General features: G+C 39.5%; 1 protein-coding gene and 1 pseudogene across 1 annotated transcript in view; both read right to left on the bottom strand.

The window, feature by feature from the left end:
- Positions 1–3,046: 3,046 nt before the first annotated feature.
- LOC143651219 (elongation factor 1-alpha 1-like) lies at positions 3,047–4,886 on the bottom strand (annotated as a pseudogene).
- Positions 4,887–7,461: 2,575 nt separating this feature from the next.
- The window catches only part of GCH1 (GTP cyclohydrolase 1), a 72,323-nt gene continuing 54,480 nt past the window's right edge, over positions 7,462–25,304 (bottom strand). The window contains exons 3-6 of the mRNA XM_077122582.1: positions 21,630–21,685; positions 10,958–10,989; positions 9,913–9,997; positions 7,462–9,618 (exon numbers count right to left, since the gene is read on the bottom strand). Coding sequence (XP_076978697.1) covers positions 9,492–9,618; positions 9,913–9,997; positions 10,958–10,989; positions 21,630–21,685 — 300 coding nt within the window. The 3' untranslated portion in view covers positions 7,462–9,491. The remainder of the gene's footprint in view (positions 9,619–9,912; positions 9,998–10,957; positions 10,990–21,629; positions 21,686–25,304) is intronic.

Here is a 25,304-nt window from a genome sequence, read left to right as displayed (position 1 = left end):
TTGCACTGTATTTATGTTACCAGAATAAAAAAATTTTTTAAAACACCATAAAATGCACAACATAAAGAGGGAACCCTAGTGCAAACTGTGGACTATTGTTAATAATATAATATTGTCTCATCGAATTGAACAAAGGTACCACCCTAATGCAAATGTTCATAGAGAAAACTGTGTGGTATATGGGAACCCTGTACTTCTGGTATGACTTTTCTATAAACTTACAACTGCTCAAACACCATCTTTTTTTTTTGCTCAAACACATTTTTTTTTTTTTTTTTTAATTGAGGGCAGGCCACAGTGGCTCAGCAGGTAGAATTCTCTCTTACCATGCTGGAGACCCAGGTTCGATTCCTTGTGCCCGCCCATGCAAAAAAAAAAAAATTGAGTGTGCTGCATTTTAGATGTGCTACATTTAGTTTTTTTTCTTTTGTATGCTGTATGGTGGGGGTCACATTTCATTCTTTTTCCATGTGACTATCCCGTTTTGCAGCACCATTTGTTGAGGGTTTTGGGGGGGATGGGGATGGGGTAGGGTACATGGGCCAAGAAGCGAACCTGGGTCTCTTGCATGGCAGGTGAGAATTCTAGCACTGAACTACCCTTCCACCCCCCTACAGTTAAATTTTATTAAAATTCAAATAAAGTTGTTTTTTACAACCCCTTAAAGAAAAGTAAAGTATTTCATAAAATATCTCTGATGACGGCAGACATCTGGCTCATGTGAGCGCAGGTAAACTTTCTCTTACTATGTTTTGGTTTTCTAAAGCTGCTGGAATACAATACACCAGAAACGGAATGTCAAAAGGGAATTTATTATGTTACAAGTTTACAGTCCTAAGGTCATAAAAATGTCCAAACTAAGGCATCCAGACAAATACCTTGACTCGAGACAGATGGGTCCAGAACACCTCAGTCAGGTGGGAAGGCATGTGTCTGGCATCTGCTTGTCCTTTGGCCACTGGTTTCAACAGCTTCCCTGAGGCATTTACTTTCCACATGTCCAAATGTCTGGGTCTCATGTTGGCTCTGTTGGCTCTGAAACTTTTTCCAAAATGGTTCTCTCTTAAAGGGCTCCAGTAAGCAACCCCACCTTGAATGGGTGGAGACACGTCTCCATGGAAACTACCTGTATTAGTTAGGGTTCTTTAGAGAAACAGAATCAACAGGGAACACTTGCAAATATAAAATTTATGAAAGTGTCTCACGTGACCGTAGAAACGCAGAGTCCAAAATCCACAGGGCAGGCTCCGAAGCCGATGACTCCAATGGATAGCCTGGATGAACTCCACAGGAGAGGCTCACCAGCCAAAGCAGGAATGCAACCTGTCTCCTCTGAGTCCTCCTTAAAAGGCTTCCCATGATTGGATTTAGCATCACTAATTGCAGAAGACACTCCCCTTTGGCTGATTACAAATGGAATCAGCTGTGGATGTAGCTGACGTGATCATGACCTAATCCTATGAAATGTCCTCATTGCAACAGACAGGCCAGCGCTTGCCCAATCAGATGAACAGGTACCATAACTTGGCCAAGTTGACACCTGTCCCTAACCATGACACTACCTAATCAAAAGATTCCACCTAATTGCATCACATCTCCATGGAAACAACTTAATAAAAAATATCCCACTCCATATTGAATGATGATTAAAGAACATGGCTTTTTTGGGGGGTACACAACAGAATCAAATCAGCACAATATCCTTTTGTAGTTAGTTTTTGAACTTTTTACTTAGCACATGTTTAAAAAATATGTATTTTAAAATGTTGAACAGTTAGGTCTGTGCCAAGTGGGAAGTACAAGTGACCGATTCACACACCTATCTTAAAGTGACTCCCAGAAGTGGTTCCAAAGGCAAAACTGATTGCAAACATGCCAAAAAATGACCCCAGCTGCATAGGGTGGAATGAGGAGGTACGAGGCCAATCGGACACTGGAAGAGATTAGCCAGCCATGATGGTGAGCCGGAGGCAATCCCATGGCCTGGGCCCTGTGGTTAACGCAAAGATGAGCAGATGTAGAGTCAGGGGACACACCTCAGCTCTGTAAGGCAGTGATGGGGGTCTGGGGCAAGTCATCTAATCCTCCCAGAGCCCCATCTTTCTCATTTATAAAGTGGAAATATTCCATAATTCAGAAAGCTGATGAAGAAAACAATAGTTGTGGAAAGTACCAATAAAAACTTAATACATCCTAAGTAGCACTCTATTCTTCCAGATTTAACTATGGGGAGTGGAGGGCTTATAAATGGCTTTTATTGTGTTGAGAAAGTTCACTTCTACTTCCAGTTTTCAGAGTGCTTTTATCGAGAAACGGTGCTAGATTTTGCCAAATGCCCTTTCTGCATCTATTGAGATAATCATGCTTTTTCCCCTAATTTCATTGATGATGTGTAGTACGTTGATTCTCATATGTTGAACCACCCTTGCATTCTTGGGATAAATCCCACTTGGTCATGTATACACACACATATCCCCAAAAACTAAAGTGCAAGAAATATAAGTTATTGATTCTCAGAACTCAGATTACCATCCTACTATAATCTCCTCTTTTATGGTGCTCCAGTTAAAAAGGCAATGAGAATTCAAGTTGATTTCTCTATTCTGCTAGGGCACAAGAAACTTTATAATTTTTTTGGGGGGGGGGTGAATGGTCCAGGAATTGAACCCGTGTCTCCCGCATGGAAGGCAAACATTCTACCACTGAACCACCCATGCACCCTATAATTATTTTTTAAAGACTAAAGTTTATGTAGTTCTTTCAACAAAATATTCAGCCATTGTCATAAGAAGCCACCCTCCCCGCACCCCTTCAAAAGATGATTTGACAACTGCTAAGCAAGACAAGGTCAAATAAGATTTGGATAAGGGCACCTTATGGGTGAATCACACACCCCACTCCACCCCCACTAAACTTTGTTTTAATGGGCCTCAAAATTCTGTAACAGATTTTTGGTGTTTTCATTTAAAAAGTACTACTTTTAAAAATTAATTACTTAAAACAACCACACAAAAATAAATGGTCTACAAAACATTCCTTTCCTTCTGAAGGTTTTATGATGCATTGATATCATTAACCAATCTTTTACTATCAAACTTAAACAGCAATTGAGACAAACAGTCCTGAGACCATACTTCTACCGCTGAGGAAGACTGGGGTGGCAGGTGTTATGGGTAATATTCATTTAGCTGTCTGAGCTTTCTGGGCAGACTTGGTGACCTTGCCAGCTCCAGCAGCCTTTTGTCCACTGCCTTGATGACACCCACAGCAACTGTCTGTCTCATAGGGCTCCAGTAACAAAAGAAAACAAAAAATTGAGTGTGCTGCATTTTGGATGGGTTACATTTAGTTTTTTTCTTTTGTATGCTGTATGGTGGGGATCACATTTCATTTTTTTTTCATGCTACTATCCCGTTATTGCAGCACCATTTGTTGAGGTTATTTTGGGGGGGTGGGGATGGGGTAGGGAGTATATGGGCCCCAGAAGCAAACCCAGAGGAAGACAGAGAAACTCTCAACACACATGGGCTTGCCAGGGACCATACCGACAATGGCAGTATCACCAGACTTCAGGAACTCGGGGTCATCTTCCAGCTTCTTAGCAGAACTGTGATCCATCTTCTCCTTTGGCTTAGCAAAGTTGCAGGCAGTGTGAGATGTGTGACATCCCAGCACAGGGGCACAGCCAGCACCGATCTGACCTGGATGGTTCAAGACCATCACCTGAGCAGTGAAGCCAGCTGCTTCCTTTGGTGGGTCACTTTTGCTGTCACCAGCCACATTACCATGATGAACATCTTTTACAGACACATACTTGACCTTGAAGCCCATGTTGTCCCCAGGAAGAGCCCAAAGCTTCATGGTGCATTTCAACAGACTTTTCTTCCGTTGTAACGCTGACTGCAGCACAGGTGACCACCATGCCGGTTTGAGCACACCAGTCTCCCCTCGGCCCACCGGCACAGAACCAATACCACCAATCATGTAGACATCCTGAAGAGGCAGATGCAAGGGCCTGTCAGTTGGAGGAGGAGGTGGCAGGATGCAATCCAGAGCTTCAAGCAATATGGTGTCACCGGCATCGCCATCCTTACGGGTAGCTTTCCATCCCTTGAACCAAGGCATGGTAGCACTTGGATCCAGCATGTTGTCACCATTCCAACCAGGAATTGGCACAAATGCTACTGTGTCAGGGTTGTAGCCAATTTCCTTAAAGTAGGTGCTGACGTCCTTCACGACGTCCTCGTATTTCTTCTGGCTATAAGGTGGTTCAGTGGAATCCATTCTGTCAACACCAACTATTAGTTGTTTCACACTCAGTGTGTAAGCCAGAAGGGCACGCTCTTGGGTCTGCCCATTCTAGGATGTACCAGCTTCAAGTTCACCAACACCAGCAGCAACAATCAGGACAGCCCCGTCAGCCTGAGGTGGGCCTGTGATCATGTTTTTAATAAAATCTCTGTGTCCTGGGGCATTAGTGATGGTCACATAGCTCCTGCTGGTCTCAGATTTCCACAAGGACATATCAATGGTGATACCACACTCACATTCAGCTTTTCGTTTGTCCAAGACCCAGGCATACTTGAAGGACTCCTTTCCCATCTCATCAGCCGCTTTCTCAAATTTTCTGATAGTTCTTTTGTCGATTCCACCACATTTGTAGATCAGGTGGCCAGTCTTGGTGGACTTGCCCAAATCTACGTGTCCAATAATGGCAATGTTGATATGAGTCTTTTCCTTTCCCATTTTGGCTTAAGATAGAGTGATGGTTTTCACACCTGTGTTCTGGCGGCAAGCCTGTTGAACAACTTTTGGGACTCTAAGTAACATGAAACTCTAAGTGAAAAATTTTGCTCTGAGATTCCCTGTCCCTGGTTAAAGGTATTTTCCAAGATAAAAACATTTTGTCCCTGACAGTCAGAATGGTTTTGAATTGATATTCCCTCACTAGCTTTTCTCTTTCCTATTCAATTTAACCCTAGGCCTCAAAAGGGAAATGGCCCTGCAAAGAAAAAAATCTCCATAAAGAACTGCACTAGTCAAGATAGAATATGACTATAAAAATAAGCATTCGTGGATGTAATGGGAAATCCCACAAAAAGACAAATTAGAAAAAAAAAAACTCAGGTAATCTATTTGGTTAGCACATTTTCAAATGTGAAAGAATCCAGCAAAAGGAGGGAGAAGAAAATCACATTCTAAAATCAGGAGAAAATCAACTAAACTGTGACAGCCTCAGGGGAAGTTTCCCCACAAGCCCAGGCATTTCATCAAAGGACTCCCTCACACAGCCTTCTCAACACTTACCAACAGTCAAACCACATTTCTCTCGGCAGCACAGTTCCAGAAGTTAAAGCCCTTCTCCAAAAGGTCAGCATTGTGGGTACATTGCTCAAACCAAACAGGAGAATGTAGAAATAAGAGGACCAGTGGATGGATGCATCAGGGCTGTGTGAGTATGTGCTAGGAGTTTTCCCAATAGAACTGGTAAACAAGTAACCACACCGTCCCACCAAATAAAAGAAGCTCCTCATTCCAGGTTAGCCCTGGCCAGAGTTTTACTCAGAGGGCTGTAGAAATGGAAATGAAGAAGTGGTGTGACGTGGAGTGGGGAAAATCCAAGGACTCCTACAGTCCAATGCAAACCTTGGAATTCCCCAGGGGCAGACTGTCAAAGTGATGTCAAGTCTTGTTGGAATCACTGTTTCCAATCCTGTAATAACCCTCCACGTCAACGAAATTCTTGGCAGCCAGGGAACCTACCAAGTCGAAACCAAGGAAGCCACTTGGTAGATGTTTTAAAACCGAAGCCTGTTCAGAAAGGACAGATTCAGGAAAAAAAGAATCGACTCTGTTGCTAACACAGAAGGGTGGCTCTGAGGCATAAAAGAAAGAAGACAGGGCTAAAGGCAAAAGCAGGTACAGCCTGGGCTGCCTCAAAGGTGGGTACAGACAAGTGTTGCAGCACAGAACAACCCTTGTTTCCTCTGCTTAGCCACTTTATTCAGACAGCAACAGACATGACAGAAGTTGGGCATTTCTTGGGGCTAACCACAGGTCAAAATAAACTGAAAGGAAAATTGCCGAATTGTAAGGAAAAGATGGGAGGGAGGCAGAGGTGAATTTACAGCTTTAAAGAGATTTAAACACAGAAACTAATTGCAATGATTGAACCTCATTTGTACCTCGATTCAAATATACATTAATAATAAAGACAGTAGGAGAAAATTGAATGCTGATTGGATATTTTATATCAAAGAAGTTCTTGTATGATAATGGCATCTGATTATTTTTTTACACCGGTCCTCTTCTCTTAGATAATCTGAAATATTTATGAATGGAACGATATCTGGAATTTGCTTCAAAATAATCTAGTGAAGGTGGGAACAGAAAATTAGTAGGGCAGGGGTTGAGAACTACTAAAGCTGTGATGAGTACATAGGGGTTCATTATGCTAGTCTCTCTACTGTGGTATGCCTTATTTTTCCATAATATAAATTGAAAGAAAAATAAGGTACCTCTGGGAGGATTGGTGCTGTCAGGTATTCACACTTCGCCCTAAACTTGTCTATTGGGATTCTCTCTTCTCACCATCAGCAGGAAGGTAAGAGCCCGTTATAGTAAACCTTGGAGCTTTAGGTTGGTAGAAAGCCTGTAAAACCTTCAGTACTCACAGCCGCTTTTCCACTAAGTGGCAAAACAAGGATCTCTGGCCAATCAGTATCAGTGAAAAAACCCAGAGGCAGCACCTTGAACATAGCTAAGCAGCTCATGGCTTACTGACACCTGAGTCCTGATTTAAGGGCTGTTTCCTGGCAGTAAGCATTCCTAGTTTGGATCATTGGATTTGCCACTCAGCAGTTCACAGGGCACCTGGACACACGGACACGCAGTGAGAGCAGGCGCCACTGCCCAGAGGGAGCAGGGAAGCTGCACAAGATTGCCACCAGGGGAATGACAAGGTCACTGGGCAACAACGTAGAAGAGGCAGCCCAGCCCACTGCACCCACTTGGAAGTTTTGCCAACTTCTTTTAGGGCTCTTCTCTAAAAGAGGGAGGAAACCGTTGCCCGCTCACGCCCGTGCAGTGGCACTGCCCCCTGCCCAGCGCTCTTTCTGCCTCCACAAAGAAAGAGGCGCCAGTTCTCAGGAGGCTGCAGCTATTTAAACTTAGGCTTAAGGCAAGCAGGAACATGAGGGCCCCTTGGATTCTTCACCCGACCCCATACATCCCCTCCCCTTCCCTTCCCTTCCCCCGCAGGAGGGTGAGGAGAGCAATACACAAACCACAGCAGAGAAACTGCCAGAGCCAGGACTGCTTTGTATTGCCACTGGGACTGATTTATAAGCTTGAGGGGTGGAAGATGCCCTTATGAATGGTATCTTTGCTAAAACAGACTAACGTGAAAATAACATGAGACATGCATTTTGGAGATTGAAACAGAAACTACTTTCACAAGAGCAAAGTCATAACACTTTAATAATTTAAATAGAACCAACTTCAGGTACATACATATGCACACATAACATTCAAACAATTTGAGTGGCACATTTAAATGCATCAGATTCTTAAAAATTCCCCCGAACTGACTCAAGTCCATAGATATGAAAAGGTAAGTTTGAAATATTACAGACCACAGTAAAACAGACAAGGCAATTACTTTGCATTTACTAATAAGAGAACAGCCTGTGGACACATTCAACCTCTTTGGAAAGACTTCTAGGGAATGTTAGAACAAACAGTTGTTAAAAAGGAATACAAATGATCTCAGAGAGATGAATCTACAGCTAACAATTTCTTTGGTTCTCCAAGTTCACCTGTTTTTACTTTAAAATACTAACCATGACTTGAGTGCTTAGAATTGTATCTCTAAGTGTCTAAATATCAAGCAGCATAATGATTATACGAGGTTAGATTAAAAAAGGTATTCAAAATCAACCACCACTATACTTTAGAAACTCAAATACAGAAAAACTAGGAAATATTAGAAATTGGGAAGAATTAAAACAAACAAACAAAAAAACATTTCTGCCATCTTGCCCCATCATAAGTCAAATGGTACCAACCTATCAGAGATAAGACTGACATAGGACAACCAAAATTAAGTCAAATGTTGCTAGTTTTTCTTAAGGTAATGGGATAAATTTGAAGACCATGATGTCAATCAAATAAGAGACTTCTCTATGAAATAACTGTGCATGGGGGTGGGGATTGTTTTGTTTTAATTGGCCCACACTGCCCCCGTGAAGGAAATTTAACGATATTGATTAATAAGGCAACAACTTCCTAGACTCAAATACCTATTCCACCCACACAGAGTTGACATTGAAAACAAAACCCTCATGGACCATGTGGAAAACTAGCTGCAGGTTTCCCGGTGCATATCACAGATACCAACAGCAGCTTTCATTACAACACTGGACAAGGCTCACGAAACAGCCTCCACAGTTATTTCATGCTTCAGTCTCTCACGTTCACAGACACGATGGTTCTTGAACCCGAACATAAAGGACACTTCTAAAATTTTCTGGAGAAACTTAGAAAAATATTTGATAAAACCAAAAAAGAAAGTTTTGAGGCATGTAAACGGAACATACAAAGTAGGTCCCCCAAGAAACTTCTAAAAGTAAAACTATGAGGACTAGTTATTTGCAGTGTCTATACTAAGTCTTATAAAATAATGGCTTTTTAAAAAAGGCAAAGATGTGTACACTCAAAAGGTGCAATATTCTCCTCAAGGCACAGAGCGCTCAAGGTCCAAATGCCTGTATGTCGACATGAGAATAAACTAGTTGTAAACAACTCTAGAAACTAATTTCCTGTACTTGAATTTAAAAAGAAAAGAAGGTAGGGCAAAAGAACAGAAGGTAGAAATGTGCCTTTTTAACTCATAGTAAAATCTGAAGCACAGATTCCCCACCACCTCCCACTAGTGACTAACATTATGACTCGATATTTTAAAAATAAATATGTAAAAAATAAAGTGTCACTGTTGGCTTACACATGATTAAAACAGAACCCACTGAACTTAGAATTCAGAAAGCAGTGCTTCATACTATATATAAATGAAGTGCTTTCAGCACTCCACCATTTTTGTTTGGGGAGGGAAAAACAGTATATGGACCTTAGTTCTCTCCCATTCCCAGCATTCCTATGCTATGAATCAAATCGCCATACATCCCAACAAAATACATGAATTCTTCTCCCTTCCCAGCACCCTAAGGTTATCTGAATGGCAGTGGTTTTGTGTATATAACTTATACTATTGGCAGTTCACTTTAATGTCACCACTCAAATGTGGCAAGAATAAAGTAGAAGGTTCACCCCTTTATAAATTATTATTTTGATTTGCTATAAATAATTCTTAAGCACAATTAGAGACAAGGAGTACAGTTCACACCGTAACAATCAAAAATAGGATGTACAAACAATTAAGACCAAACAGTGCAACTGGCAGTATGATCCGCAAACCACATGGCAGGCACCGCAGTTCAGTTTCTAATGAGAGTTAGAAACTCCTCCCGAGTCTTTGGATCTTCCCGGAACACACCCAACATCGTGCTGGTCACAGTTTTGCTGTTCATTTTCTGTACCCCTCGCATTACCATACACATGTGTCTACAAAACAAGACAGCACATCCAGATTAAAGGAGTAGACAGCTGTTATTAAAAGCGGGCAAAAAGATTTATCTTAGGGCACAGTTACCAACGGTGTCAATTTATCAGTACTTGGTGATTCCTATATTAGCAACACAGTAAGTAAGTTTGTAAAAAGGGGGCTCAGAGATGGAAACCAACAGCTACCATCAATTGTCTGGCATTAACTGCTGCTAGAAAAAGTGAGCAGCATTGAATAGTGAGATCATTTTTCCTGCACCACTGTGCTGCTATTAAAGGCAGATACAAACTTACGTTGCTTCAACCACCACCCCAACTCCAGCAGGTTTCAAGGCTTCTGTGATTGCTACAGCAATTTGTTTGGTAAGACGCTCTTGAACTGGGGATGTGACAAGAAATTCAGTTTAAGAGTCTGATACAAATAAATATCTAAAAGCTTTTTTTTTTTGGTCTCTAGAATACGTGAACTCTAAAAAGCAAACTTCAATGAGATTTAATTCACAAGACATATTAGCTTTTACCATTCTGTTTGTTTGCTCACGGACCACAAGGAGGACCCTGTTTAAGTTTCACCTGCAATGCAGGTGCTGAAGAGATTTCAGGAACCCCAGAAGCCTCCACAAAACTTGGGGAAGGATTAATCCCAATCGTTTCTGCCCGTGAAATAAGACCGACAGGCTACTGGTAACAAGTACACCCGTGGAGACAGAGCAAATAAATAGCTTGAAACAGAATTAAGAGAGGGGCTAAAATTCAACTACTGGATTATATTTAGAGCAATGTTGGAAATAAACTATTTAACCTAAATAACGTAGCTCCTATGCTGAATAAAATAACTTGTCTTTTGAGCATACACCAGAATTTTCACTGCAGCATTATATTTATTTGGAAACTGAAAAAAAATCCACAAATGTCTTATCAGAGCAGGGATCAGTTAAATCAATCCGTGGTACAGCAGTTCAAAGGAATACTAAGTATCCATCAAAATAAAAGAGAAAGTTATGTGTGTACGGGAAAAAAGGGCTTAAATTTTTAAGAGAAAAAAAGTAGGGGAAAAAAAGAAACTAAAGTCCAGTATGTGTAACATGAGCCAATTTTCTGTTTAAACATAAATGAAAATAAATAGATTTTTAAAGGTTGGGTACATACATCAAAAAAATGTGACAGAATGTGCAAATATAACAGTGATTTCTTCTGGGAACTTGAAACACAGCAGACTTTTTGTTTCTACTTTATATTCCTATAAGGCTGTGATTTTGATATAGTATATTTATGTATTTGCAATAAGAAAAACAAAAAATACAATCTTTGATTTTTCTGCAAGATTTTAAAAGTTTACCTTGTAATCTTCTGCTGTAGATTTCTACAATTCTAGAAATGAAAGAATGGTTTTAGTTAATCATAAGTTGTTTGAAGTGAAATCTTGAAGACTTCTTCACAACACAAAGAGCACTTTTTGGGGAAGGGGGATAAATGCACAGAGGAACAGACAGAATAGATACAAGAACCACAGGTAAATATGAGAAGGGAATATCTAAAGTACACCACCAACCACTGCCCACAGTGGTGCTTCCTTTTCTCCCAAAAGAGAGAAACTAGCAGGCCAACAAGTATAAAGTTCACTTAGGAGAAACACAACTAGAGGTGTAAGTAATATAATTGTAAAGCTTTGAAGTCATCAAATTTAGGTCAAACACCAAATATTCTAAGTAATCATATTATTTCATCAGAATATTCCTACTGCCCCATTCTGTCTTCTTATAGGACTCTCATAATGTGAATATTGATGCATTTGATGGTGTCACATAGCTGTCCTCTGCATTTTCACTTTTAGTAATTCTTTTTTCTTTCTGCTCCTCAGCCTGACTCATTTCAAGTCTCTTGTCTACAAGTTCACTGATTCTTTCTTCGGCCAGCTCCATTCTGCTCTTGAAACCTCCCTGGGTATTTTTCATTTCAGTTATTGTGGTCTTCCATTCCAGTAGTTCTATTGGTTCCTTTTTCAAATTTCCATCTCTTTACTTAGACTCTCATATTATTCATTCATTGTTTTCCTCATATCCTGTAGTTCTCTCTATATACTTTCCTTCATCTCTTTAAGCTTAAGATAATTTTTTTCAAACTTTGTTTGGTATATCCACATTCTCTTCTTCATTGATGCTTTCTGGATTTTTATCTTCTTCCTTTAGATGGGACATCATTTCCTATTTCTTTGTTTTGTATTCTTTTATTGCATACTGTTCCTTTAGGATTTTAAAGTGTTAACTCTGGTGGGTGGGCCACAGTGGCTCAGCAGGCAGGAATGCTTGCGTGCAATGCCAGAGGACCCGGGTTTGATTCCCAGTGCCTGCCCATGTAAAAAAAAAAGTGTTAACTCTGGCATTTACTCCCTGGATATCTGGGTTTTTTTTGTTGTGGTTGTGGTTGTTGTTTTAAATTTATTTTAACATTTGTTCCCCCTATTATTTATTTTTATCCCATATGTTCTACTCGTCTGTTGACAAGGTAGATAAAAGGAGCATCAGACACAAGGTTTTCACAATCACACAGTCACATTCTGAAAGCTGTATCATTATTCAATCATCCTCAGGAAACATTTTCAGGCAGTTCCCTCCAGCCTCTTCATTACATCTTGAATAACAAGGTGATATCTACTCAATGCCTAAGAATAACCTCCAGGATAACCTCTCGACTCTGTTTAGAATTTCTCAGCCATTGACACTTTGTCTCATTTCCCTCTTCCCCCTTTTGGTCGAGAAGGTTTTCTCAATCCCTTGACATTAAGTCTCAGCTCATTCTAGGGTTTTTCTCTATCCCTTGATGCTCAGTCTCAGCTCATTCCAGGATTTCTGTCCCACGTTGCCAGGAAGGTCCACACCCTTGGGAGTCATGTCCCACGTAGACGGGGGTGGGGGGGTTGGGGGGGTGGGGGGTGGTATTGTTGTTTTATGCCAGCTGGTGATAAGATAGAGATTTACTTGACCTTTGGCCCTCCTATCAGAAAGGTCTGCCTAAGGCGAATACAGTATGCAGCTTTTCCTGTCTTACTGGCCCTCTGCTTTGTTTTGTTTACAGTTTGGTCATCTTCTCTGTTTCCAGGGTATCTGAAGTCAGCAGACTTTTGTCCCAGACTCTCCATGTCTATTGTTTTTTACACTCCTTTCGTTGTGTCTCACTGCTTTTGCCTGGAGGAGGAGGTCAGGATGGGTGCCAAATGCTTCTCTGATGGCTCACCAAAGCTGAGCTTTCCTGGCCTGTCCAGCAAGGGCAGGGTATCAGCTAACTGTCCCCTGCAGCCCTGAGGACACCCTGCGTCTTTAAATCTCCACTGCCTTTGTCCCTATCCTGGGAGAGTTGAAACAACTCTCTGTTGTTTCTGTGCCGCCTCTGTCCCAGGTGGGCTGATAATAGCTGTCCTCAGAGCCAGTATCCAGCCATCCAAATGTGCTCATCAAAGCCCTTGGTCAGTGATGGGCTATGCACATCCCTCCTCTTGGGGAAGAGGATTTCTATGTCTCTTTCTGGCAGTAGCTGCTGGTCAGAGACTGGGCCCTGTGCTAGCCTGCCTTGAGAATGGGAGAAGGGCGCCAGTAGCTGCCGTGCAGAGAAAGCACTCTAGAGTTCTTTATCATAATTTATCAGCCTCTTCTTCCCATTCTCGCCTGGATGCTGTGCAGTGTTTTGGCCTCTGGAGTTTCAAAGTCACTGTTTCAGACAGTTCTGCCCCGGAGCTCCCTCATCCAGCATCTTCCCTGTAAGTCTCTGCCCTGGCTTTTCTTTAAAACCACACAGGAAATGTGAATTCTGACCCCAAGCCTTCATGAATACATGCCTGGGGATTCTTTCTTTTTTTTTTTTTTTTTTTGCCTTCCCCAATATAAGGCAAATAGGCAAGTATCTCCCCTGATTTGGGGTGTGGGGTTTGGTTAAAAGAGGCCAGACTTTGACTAATCCCTATGGACTTTTACTGGAACCACTTTACGGTTTCTGTATAAAACGGTTTATCCTGGTATGTTTCACCAAGAGGGATATGGCTAACATCTACTTCCCCATTCTCACGCAATCAGTAGTTGTCAAAAAGTTTAATTGAAATCATGCATGCAGTCTTGGAGTCATGATGAGAACAGTACTTCCACTAGTTTGTTAGATTTGTGGGTTTTTTTTAAAACCTTTATAGGGTATTTACAACTACATTCATAAGTGAGATTAGCTTATACTTTTTAAATGCCAGCTTTGTCAGAATTCATCAGAAATAGGCAGCTTTATCAAATTAATTGCGTAGCTTGCTAGGGTTTTTTATATACTTGAATTATTTATATAGCATGGGAATTAGTGATTACTTGAAAGTTTGAACAAATGCTTATAAAATTGACTGGGTTCAACCCACCTTCTCCACCCCCTGCCACCAATAATCTGACTTTTTTTAATGGTTACTAGTTTATCTGGGTTTTCAAAGTCTTGATTTATTCTTTCTCTCCCCACCTTTCTTTTTTAACTTTTAATAAATATTTTAAAGTATTTAGAATATTTTTGGCTAAGTATGTCATTCCTAGATATTAATATTCCCCCCCAACCAGTTAGATTTCCTACCAATCTATGAAACAAGATTTTCAACTTTTAGATTTGTGATTCCTATATGGTTTTTCTAAACTATTTTTTTTTTAATTTTGTCTTAGCTCTTTCTCATTGTTCTATAATGCTTGCTTTGCAATTCTTTTTTCTTAAAAAATTTGAATGCTTAGTGTTTGTGCTTCTTATTTGAATTTGATAATGAATGCATATGTGGCTATAAATTTACATCCAAAGTACAGAGTTGTACTCTAGATTGCATACATTGATATATAGTTTGCATCCTTGTTTTCTATTAAGCAATAGGAATTTAAAAGAATTAAGCTTCTAGATGACTGACATTTTCTGTAAGCATTTTGTACTAATTTATAGTTTTCTTATACTACCGTAATATGTTCAGTTTTCTTCTTAAATTCAAGCTTGTTTGTTGACAAATGCTATTACTCTTTTTGTCTACCTCTTCTCATTGAAATTCTACTACTCTGCTTTTTATATATTTTTTTATCCATCTCAATCAAAGAGTCAGACATAATTAATCTTCCTACTCCTTTCAGGTTTGTTTCTCTATGTATTTCAGACAGTTTTTTATGTTCTGTTTTGAATTCATTTGGCAAATAAAAGTACATGACAGCTTTTAAAAAAATGTATTTCATTTGAAATATATCTGTCATTATCTGATCCATATATTAAACATAATATTAATATTACATAGTTATTGTTTTAGTTTGCTAAAGCTGCTGGAATGCAATATACCAGAAATGGAATAGCTTTTAAAAAGGGAATTTATTAAGTTGCAAATTTACAGTTGTAAGGCCATGAAAATGTCCAAATTAAGGCACCAACAAGAGGCTACCTTCACTCAAGAAAGGGTGATGCTGTCTGGAACCCTGTGTCAGCTGGGAAGGCACCTGGCTGGTGTCTGCTGGGGTCTCTGGCTTCCAGACACCTCTCTCAGCTGGGAGGGCACATGGTAACATCTACTTGCTTTCTCTCCTCATTTCATAAGGCTTCCCCAGGGATGTTTTTCTCCTGTACCTCCACACATCTCTGGCTGTGTTGACTTTGTTGGATCTAACACGTTTTCCAAAATGGTTCCCTCTTCAAGGACCCTAGTAACCAACCCTACCTTGAATGGGTAAGAGATATCTCCATGGAAGCCATCTAACTGAAAGTTACCACCCAAATTGTGTGGAAACAATAAAAATGATTCCACACAGCAATATAGAATGAGGATTAAAGAGCATGGCTTTCCTGGGATACACGACAGTTTCAAACTGGCACATTCCACCCTTTGGACTCCAAAAAGACATGCTCTTTCCAAATGTAAATTCATTCATTCTGTCACAATATCACAAAAGCTGTGCTGTTTTGAAAGGATGTATGCACCCTAGAAAAGCCATGTTTTAATCCTAATCCTATTTTGTAAAGACAGCCATTTCTTCTAATCCTTATTCAGTACTATAGGTTGGAAACTTTAATTAGATTATCTCCATGGAGATGTGACTCACTCAAGAGTGCGTGATAAACTGGATTAGGTGGAGATGTCTCCACCCATTCTAGGTGGGTCTTGATTGGTTTTACTGGAATCCTTTAAAAGAACTTTGGAGAAAGCTAGAGATGACAAAAGAGAAAGCCATGAGATTCAGAGAGAGCAGAGAACGCCACAGCACCACGAAGCAGAGAGTCCGCCAGCTACCGATCTTTGGAGATGAAGAAGGAAAATGCCTCCCAGGGAGTTGGAGAGGAAGCTAAACAGATGACGCTGTGTTTGCCATGTGCCCTTCCAGCCATGAGAGAAACCCTGACCATGTTCACCATGTGCCTTTCCAGTTGAGAGAGAAACCCTGTACATCAGCGGCCTCTTGAATCAAGGTATCTTTCCCTGGATGCCTTAGATTGGACGTTTCTATAGACTTGCTTTAAGTGGGACATTTGCACACCCTAAAAACTGTTAACTTGCAACTTATTAAATTCCTCTTTTTAAAAGCCTTCATTTCTGGTAAATTGCCTTCTGGAAGCTAGCAAAGTAGAACAAAGGCTTAAACTATTTCAGCGAAAATACAAATACAATACAAAGTCAGAAAGAGTACAAAATCTCAACAAAGTCAGCTACAGGCATGGTCAGTCCTAAGGCAAAATTCTCCTCTGGTTCTGAACCTGTAAAACTCAGAACAAGTTATCTGCTGCCAACATACAAAGGCGGGACAATCATAGGACAGATGTTCCCATGTCCATAGGGAGAAACTGGAAGGTACACAGGGATCACCAGACCCAAACAGTTTCAGAAACCTGTAGAGCAAACTCCATTAGATTTCTAAGTCTGAGTCATTTATCCTCAGGTCTTTAGAAAACAGCAGTTGCACCTTTTCCAACAGCCTATGGAGAGGCCCATCTCTTTCCAAATGCAATCTTGGGGGACCCTGGGAGACCATCTTTTTCTCAGCTCCACCCTTTGCAAACACCGGGGCTGCACCTGGGCTCTCTGCCATCTCTGGGGCATATGCTCAACTTTTTAATGTAAACTTCCTTACAATAAGAGGACCCATTTTGCCTCCTTTAGTAACTTCTGCCTTGCTTCATTGTTAACTTTTGCATTTTTTTTTAAATAAAGGGGACATGGTTGAATACTGTTTAACCCATTGGATATATTTATGTAAATAGCTCATCCACTGGTCATATAAAATCATCTTTGTCAGGTTCTCTGTTTGTTCTTTTGCTTTATCCTCCTCTTCCTTTTGGCAACTAGGAAAGTAACATGGCTAAACTTCTGCAAGAAAAAACCATGGATTGTATAACCTACGCCTTATTAGTCTTAGGAATATTTTGGGTGTCTTCACATAACTTGCAACGAACTTGACACCAGGCTGCAAGTTTCCAAGTACAGCTAGAGGAAAGGACATGAAATGAGCAGGAGGAGATGGAATTAGTTCAGGGTAGGACTTAAGTACCTGAATTTGTTTTTGACTTAAAAGCTAAGGAAGGACCTCTTGCCCCTCCCTCACCTCTGTCTTTGTGAGAGTGCCCTTACGTCTCCTTCCATGTGTGTCTAATAAATTTTCTGCCTGCTTAAAAAAACAAAAAAACAAAAAAAAAAAACTAGGGAAGAAAAAGAAAAATACTGTGGAAAGCTGCCAAGGGAGCGGCATGATCAATTCCATTTTAGAAAAAGCATCCTAGCAGGATATGAGGGTATATTTAGGGACCCTAAAAGATTAGAGGCAGGGAAGAGCTAGGAGCCTAATTTATCATTCAGGAGAAAGATAAGAACAGCCCAAACAGAGCACAACAGTGAGATAACAAGAAGTCAGCGTGGCAATAAGGTGAAAGCAGGATGCTCTAGGAGGTTAGTGAGCACACAACAGAAACCAGCGAGTGTTCCCCCTCACTCTTTGCCCCAAAACATATTCCAGATGGAGCAAGGATTTAAATATAAAAATAAAGCTATAAAAGCACTAAAAAATATGAGTTTGTGTCCACACACTCTAAACGTTTTAGATTTCTTCATGGAAGAAGAATTCTATGAAACAAAAATCAAAAGAGAAATGAAAAGCTGGGGGAAATTGTTTGTAATAATAGACCTAACTGCTCTGTCATTCAAAGAGCTCGTGTAAATCAGTAATAAAGAGACAAGCAACTCAATGGAAAATTAGCAAAGGTAGGAACAGGTAGTTTCTGAATAAAATTCAACACCACTGAAATGTGAATTAAAAAAAATAGATACCACCATTTTTCACTAATCAGTTTGACAAAGATTTTAAATTGTGATGAAAACCCAGTGAGGCAACAGTGTGGAGAAACATATTCCCTTTATTAATAAAATATAAACTTGTGAGGTCTCTCTAGAGGGCATTTGGTAGTATCAAAAATTCAGCTACCCATCTGCCAGTAAGTTTCACTCTAGTAATTTAGTTTACGGATAGACTTGAAGTGTGCAAAGACAATATATGCAAATATATTTGTCAAAGTATTTTTTTCTTGTTTTGGCACTATTTAAAAACTGCAAACTACTTTAACTCAATGACTGGTTAAATGAATTATGTTAATCAAAGAAATACCCTGTATTCATTAAAAGGAACCTAAACATTTTAGACTGAAAGATGTCCAAGGAATTTCAAGACACTTTCAATTAAAAAAAAAAAAATGTAGTACAGAATACAGGATATGATCCAATCTTTAGATTTTGCTAGTTTTAACTCTGGGGAAAGGAAATAGGGAGAAAAACATTCATTTTATTTACTTATTTGTATTTAGGTTTAACTGATAAGTATATTACTTTTTGTTTTTGTATGCTGTATGGTAGGGGTCACATTTCATTCTTTTTCCATGTGAGTATCCCGTAAATGCAGCACCACTTTGTTGAATTTCTGTGTGCCTGTTTTTTTAGCCTTGGTTGCTTGTTTGTTTTGTTTTTTGGGGGGGGGGTGCATGGGCCAGGAATCGACCCCGGGTCTCCCGCATGGCAGGCAAGAATTCTACCCCTGAACTACCCTTGCACCCCTGTGTATTACTTCTATGATAGAGAAAGGAAAAAGAAAATTCCCCGTGTTATCTAATATCCACCCTACCTTTCTACCTCCAGTCGCCCCTTCCTAAATGTCTTATTTCCATCAACCACCGGCCAGTCCCCTATTCACTGGAGTATGCCTTGTTCCTACTCTCTCATTTGTCCTTGTGTCTACTTTAACTACACCCGGATGCATTTCCTCCTTGTTTAAAATTCCACTCATCCCTGCACATCTGGGTCTCTTCAACCCTGCCAGACCACACGGCCATCTGTGCTGGGGTTGGACTCGGAGCTCCAAACCAGGCACTTCTGCCTCAAACTGTGGGTGTTTCCTGAGGGTAAGGCTGTGTCCTGCTTCTCTGTTAGTGCCAGGGGAGCTGGTGTGGTGCTCTCGCACAGTAGGTACCCAATGATCAGGTTAGCCACAGCTACCCCAAGGGGGCGCTACAACAATGCTAAATTCAAGATTTAATTCTGTTCCTGTGGGTATTCTAACGTAAGAAATCTAATACAAGTGCAATGGATTTTCAGCAGCAAAAGGCATTTCTATTCAAACTAAGTTTACTCTAGAATTCTACTAGAGTTGAACCAGATCAACTCACTCCTGGCATTTTCTTGTTACTTAAGGCTTACTGTTTGATATTTGACTTCACTGGCATTGAAAGGTCATTCGTTTAAAGGTAAGTATATAACAAACCTCACATTCAAGATTAAAATGAGCAGTGAAGTTTTGCTAAGACATTCGGCTCTCTTTGAATATCACTTTTTATTCCCCAAATATTCTTCTTTCTTATTAGGAATTAGCAGTCCATTTAACAGATCTATTCTTTGTGGTTTTGTTGTTGTTTTATAAAATATCTGCCATACAGTAGGATTTGGGTTTAGTTTTCTGTTTCTTTTCTAATCCTATTAGTAGAAGGACAAATCCCCAAGCTAAAAATCAACCCCTTTGTATTGTTTCATAAAAGCTTAATTATTTGAAATATTTTCTTTTCCTTAGCCAAAGATTATTCCTTTCCTACCCCCATGATGCCATTTATTCTATGTTCTCACTGGATTGCTCTAGAATCCACTTTCCATAATGGTATGCCCAGTATGGTCTTTTAGAGAAAGCCTTCTAGAGACCAAGGCCTAATGTGTTCTTATAACATGAAAACTATCCATTGTAACGTTCACATATTGACAATCTGTTACAGCCATCGGCAATGTCAGATTTTCAATACAGGAAAGGTGTAGGGTTGGCAATCTTGCTGCAAGGGAGGGTCCCAAGACATTGGACCTAAGGCTATGTTAGCACAGCAAGCACTCTCAACTTAGATTGTGATTGCATATTGCAAAACAGCAAGAAAAACAAATACTAGTATAGACAGTTATTCACAGTTTATATAAAATTGACTACTATTACGTGAAAGTAGGTTACTGGAAGGGGGAGAGTGGAGTCCTAACAGAAATTCTAGCAGGATTAATGACTCCTCTCCTACCACCCCTCTCTCCCCACTTCTCAGTCACCCCAAGGTACTGCGACTGGGTACAGATCATGGAAAGAAGCAAAGATACTTCTGGATTTGTGTTGAGCCTTATTACACTGAAGTGATTTTAGCCATGATATAATATCATCCTTTTGTGGTGACACACAGCCCTGTCTGGTGGCAAGGTTAGGAAGCAGGAATGAGGTCTGAATTGGGAAAAAGTGAATTTTCTCTCTTCTACCCACTTTCTCCCCATTCTCTAGAGGAATGAATGAGAAAGTTGAAGTGAAAATATAAAAGGACCAGCTGTGGAAAGCAGCTCTCAGATTGCTGGGGGGGTTTTTACAGAATCCGACATAGCACTGAGAAAGAACTTTTTCTGCATCATGATCAGTCCCAGGGCCTGACCGAGAAGAAGCAAGTTCATATCACAGGCTAGATGGCTGGTCACAAAGGATTCATGTACTCTTATTTTGATAATGTCACTATAATCGCAATGAAATTATTCAAACTTAACTTGGCTTGTTGAAATGAAAAGGGAGGTGTTTGTGTGTTCATTAGCTCTCCTTTCATTTCATTTTTAACTCTCAACCCCCCACCACCGCCCCTTAAAACGTACACATCCCAGGACTTCTCCAGCACCCAGGACTCACTAAAGTTATACAAAGAAGTTATTACAAAAATGGATAATTAGAGGCAATAAAATACTGGTGGCTGGGACCTATCAGGGAGACATGAACATTGACCCTTGAGTTCACCTCCAATTAAATACAGATGACCACACACATATATCACCTTTCCTTCTCAAAACCCAAATGTAATAAAAAACAGCCAAACAGGAATTTTTAAAGGCATAAGTCCTCAAGGATAAGGAACAGAAAAGAAGACTAGCAGAAAAGAGAGAAATAGAAGAATAGAGTGAGAACACTGCCTTGGAGTAGAGCTGAGCAATGCCGAGGTAGGCACGGTCTTGTGTCTGCAGAGAGGCAAAGAAAGTAGAAGTAGACTGAGTGCTCCATAGGACCCCGGAGAGATGCCCAGGGTTAAGCAGGGACAGCAGAAGGCAGAGTTGAGGCTAGGGGCCCAGACGGGCTTTTGGTTAAAAGGCTGAAACAGTACAGTTAGACCTCTGCCCGGGTTCTCTCCCTGTTGGCGACTCACCCTTTAAAGAGAGGAACTGGACTGAATGTAACCCCGGATCCTCTCCAATAAGCGAAGGCTCTACTGAGAAGGATGTGCCTGCTAGAAGAAGGGGTGGGCGGTGGGGGTGGAGGTAGGCAATTGAAGAGCGAGAAAAAAGGGCATTTGTGTTGCAGGCTCTCTAAGTCTGTTTGCCTCTGAAACTATACATTTTAGTAGCAATGGGATTTCCAAGAAAGGTCCGTAAGAGAGGAAGCCTGATGAGAATCTCACCGTGCAGGGGCAGATCCGACCAACCATTTTACTATTCACCACACAATCATACTTACCTTGCGAGCTTGCTGAGGCCAAGCACTTGCTTGTTAGGAAGATAACCAATGTGGACCTTCAGAGAAGAGAGAGAAATAATCAGTGAAGCGAAAATGTGCTGTTCCTTCATGACAGAATAAGGAAATATAGAAAAAATATATTTGTATGCAATTTATCACAATGAAAATTTCCCTTTAAAAAAGTCTAGCAGCTGTATGACTTAGAAAATCAAGCAGTTATATAAGCATTTTAAAAATTACATGACCTGGTTTCAAAAAAAATTACATGAATATAGTAAAAAGGAAATATGAGATTAAGTCTACTAATTAAATGACAAATTTTATAATATAGGCATACTGTTTCCCGGTGAAGTTAAACTCTATAAATATGAAAGTCTTTCCTCTATTAAGGGGGAAATAGACTCAAGAAAATTCAAATGCTGCCATAAAAATATTTAAAAGGTGTTATGGAAAACCACCTTTGAAGGGCAAGAAACTAAATATGAATATTGCCATTTCACTCATCACAGTGGCCTTAAAAACCCCACCATGGGGCCCTGTTGCACAGAAGGCTTCCATGCCCTTTGCAATGCTTGACTGTCCCATTTCCGAGCTGCTGTATAGCTCTACCTTCTTTATAGGAAAGAAGAGGATGTAGCTACCACTATGACTTGACAAGAACCTGGATCCTAAAAAATACGTTCCTACAGGTTCTACTACTAGGCAAAGCTATTTCTATAATGCTTAAAGGTCAACGATTAATATCTAATAGTGTGATGGCTAATTTTAGGTGTCGTCTTGGCAAGGTTGGGGTGTCCAGTTGTTCAGGCAACTACTGGCTTGGCTGCTAGCGTGGGGGTATTTCACAGGTCGGATGAACACCTACGGTCAGCTGATGGTAAGTAGAGGAGCTCACCCTCTACGTGGGTGGGCCTCGCCAATCAGGTGGAAGTCTTAACAGCTGAAGGTTCTAGAGGTCCAGGAATTTCTGCCCTCAGGACTTCAAAGTCAATTCTTACTGGAATTTCCAGTCTGCCAGCTTTTCCTAGGGAATTCAGGCTCAAAACTTTCAACTTTACCTTACTGGAATGAATTTCTAGCCAGAGACCTACCCTACAAATTTTGTATGTGCCAACTCCTACAATCACATGAGCCAATCTCTTGTAATAAATTTCTTTATATATATATATATATATATATATATATCCTGCTAGACAAATTTATATATATCCCACTGATTCCACTTCTCTGGAAAACCCTGACTGACACAAATAATAAATGTTACCTCTTTTGAGGTAAATTTTAAGTATGAGAAAACAGTTTTCTATAAAAGGCTATTAAAGTAAATGGTCATTTCTAGGTGATCAATTAACCCATTACAAAATGGCAGACTTAATTGCATCATGGCTTGCCAACATTTATTTCACTGTTCATCTTATGTTTACTATACACTTTCATAACTGACCTGGTAATCCGTAGTGATTTTTCATCTATTAGCACTAAGCTTTTGAAGTCTGAGAGTTCTATCTTATTATCTTGCTAGTCAGCAGAAGAAAAAAGTTAAGTAAAACCTGAAAGTTGGGTATGTCACAGAAAAACAGAAAAGTTAAAGCTTCCTCGCAGAACCAAGGACTTGTGTACCACTTAAAATTTGTATACTTAAATGCAAGTCGATAATTTGTTTATTGTTTGTCTACTATTTTTGGACTACCTTAAGATACTAAATCATTTTGATGTCCACTTTAGAAAATCATCAGCAAATCAGATATTTAAAATTAGCAAGAACACAAACACGAAGCTGTGCATAGCAGAAAGTAAGATGAAATAAGAGGTTGAGGAACACATCAAGCCAGACAGGTCACTAACTTCCCATATCCTCTTAGACAAGTCAAAGCTTTCTGGGCTTAATTGTATCCCTTATAATAAAAAAGAGATGGTTCTTTTGCTTTTGAAAACCACGACCCTGCTGTCACAACCCCAGAATCAGTAACTGTGGGATTACAAGATATGGACTCCCTCCTCATTTGATGAAATGTAAAGACCACAGCACCCTTACGAACTAAACTTGTCAAAAACATTTAACCTTAACCTTATCAAGCTTTTAGATCTAGTCAAGTCAGTCGGATATCCCGAGAAGGAGAGCACCACCATGCAAGACGAATGAACAAATTCGGAAGGCAGACACTCTACAGGACAAGTGGACCAGGCTCTGGAATAAGAGTATATCATGGAATGCACACAGTTTTGATAGTTAATCCAATGGTATTTAAGATACTGTTTAGTATTTAGAATTCAAGTAACTCTGATACCTGTATTTACAGATTCTTTTCCCTCCTTGCTTAACTTTAAATTGGTTTATGAAATATATTGCACAAACAGGCTTTACAATGATTACTTGGATTTTTTTTTAATATGCCTACAGATAAGCTAACTTAGATATTCATTTTAGGTGGTTAAAATTTCCATATATTAATTGTAAAAATATTTGATTCTTTATATTTTCCTGAAATTAGGAAAATATTTAGTAACACAGGTCATTACTATCGCCATGCAGCTACTTGTAAGAACTTTCTATCTGATATTTTAGGAACACTCATAGTTTTGACAGCTGATCAAATGGTACCTAAGTCAGTGTTTAATACTTAGCATTTAAGAACTTTGCTATCCGAATATGTAGACTTTTTCCTTAATTTTAAATTGGTTTATGAAACTTACTGTGCAAATACAGACTTTACAATGATATATGGATACTTTATTTAATGATGCCTATGGTTAAGCTAACTAAGACAGCCATTGTTGGTGGTTCTAAGTGTATTGTCTGTTTTCTTAAATTAATAAAAAAATTAACAAAAAAAGAGAGAATATCATGGTGGAAAAGATTATTTTAGAATAAAAAAGACTTAAGAGACATGCCAGATGAATACAATGTGTGGATTTAAGTGGATTCTGATTTTAACAAAACCAGACATTTGAGACAACTAGAGAAATATAAATATGGATTAGGTATTAGACGCTATAAGGAATTACTGTTAGTTTAGTTTGTGGTAGTGCTACTTACTATAGGTAAGAAAATGTCATTTTAGAGATGCATACTAAATAATTAGTAGTGAATAGATATCTGTAACATATTTTATATTTTTTAATATGGTTAAGGACTTATTGCTAACTTTTATTTGCTAACTTTTCTTACGTGTGATAATCAAATTGTGGTTATGTTTCTAAAAATAATCATTACCATCTAGAAAGACATACTGAAGCATTTACAGAAGAAATTATATGATGCCTAGGTTTTGCTTCAAAATTGTCCAGTAGGGATGTAGATAAAAAAAAGATTGGCCATGTACTCATAATTGTAGAGTCAGTTGATGGGAACTTCAAAATTATACTATACTTTCTATTGTTATATTTGAAATTTTCCATAATAAAAAGTTAAAACACAGATACCACTACATATTCAACAGACTCACTAAACCTAAAAAGACTAAACATACCAAGTGTTGACAAGGATGTGAAGCAATTGTAACTCTTACATATTAATACTGGGAGTTTGAGTTGGTACAACCATTCTGGAAAACTATAGGTTTTGAGCCCTCTGATCCTGCTATTCCATTTGTAAAAATATTCGTAATAGAACTTCATGCCATATGGGCACCAAAATAATGTTCACAGCAATATTGTTTATATTAGCAAAAAAAT

This window comes from Tamandua tetradactyla, chromosome 12 (assembly GCF_023851605.1).
Source record: "Tamandua tetradactyla isolate mTamTet1 chromosome 12, mTamTet1.pri, whole genome shotgun sequence".
Taxonomy (NCBI): Eukaryota; Metazoa; Chordata; class Mammalia; order Pilosa; family Myrmecophagidae; genus Tamandua; species Tamandua tetradactyla.
This window is presented reverse-complemented; position numbering and strand designations above follow the sequence as displayed.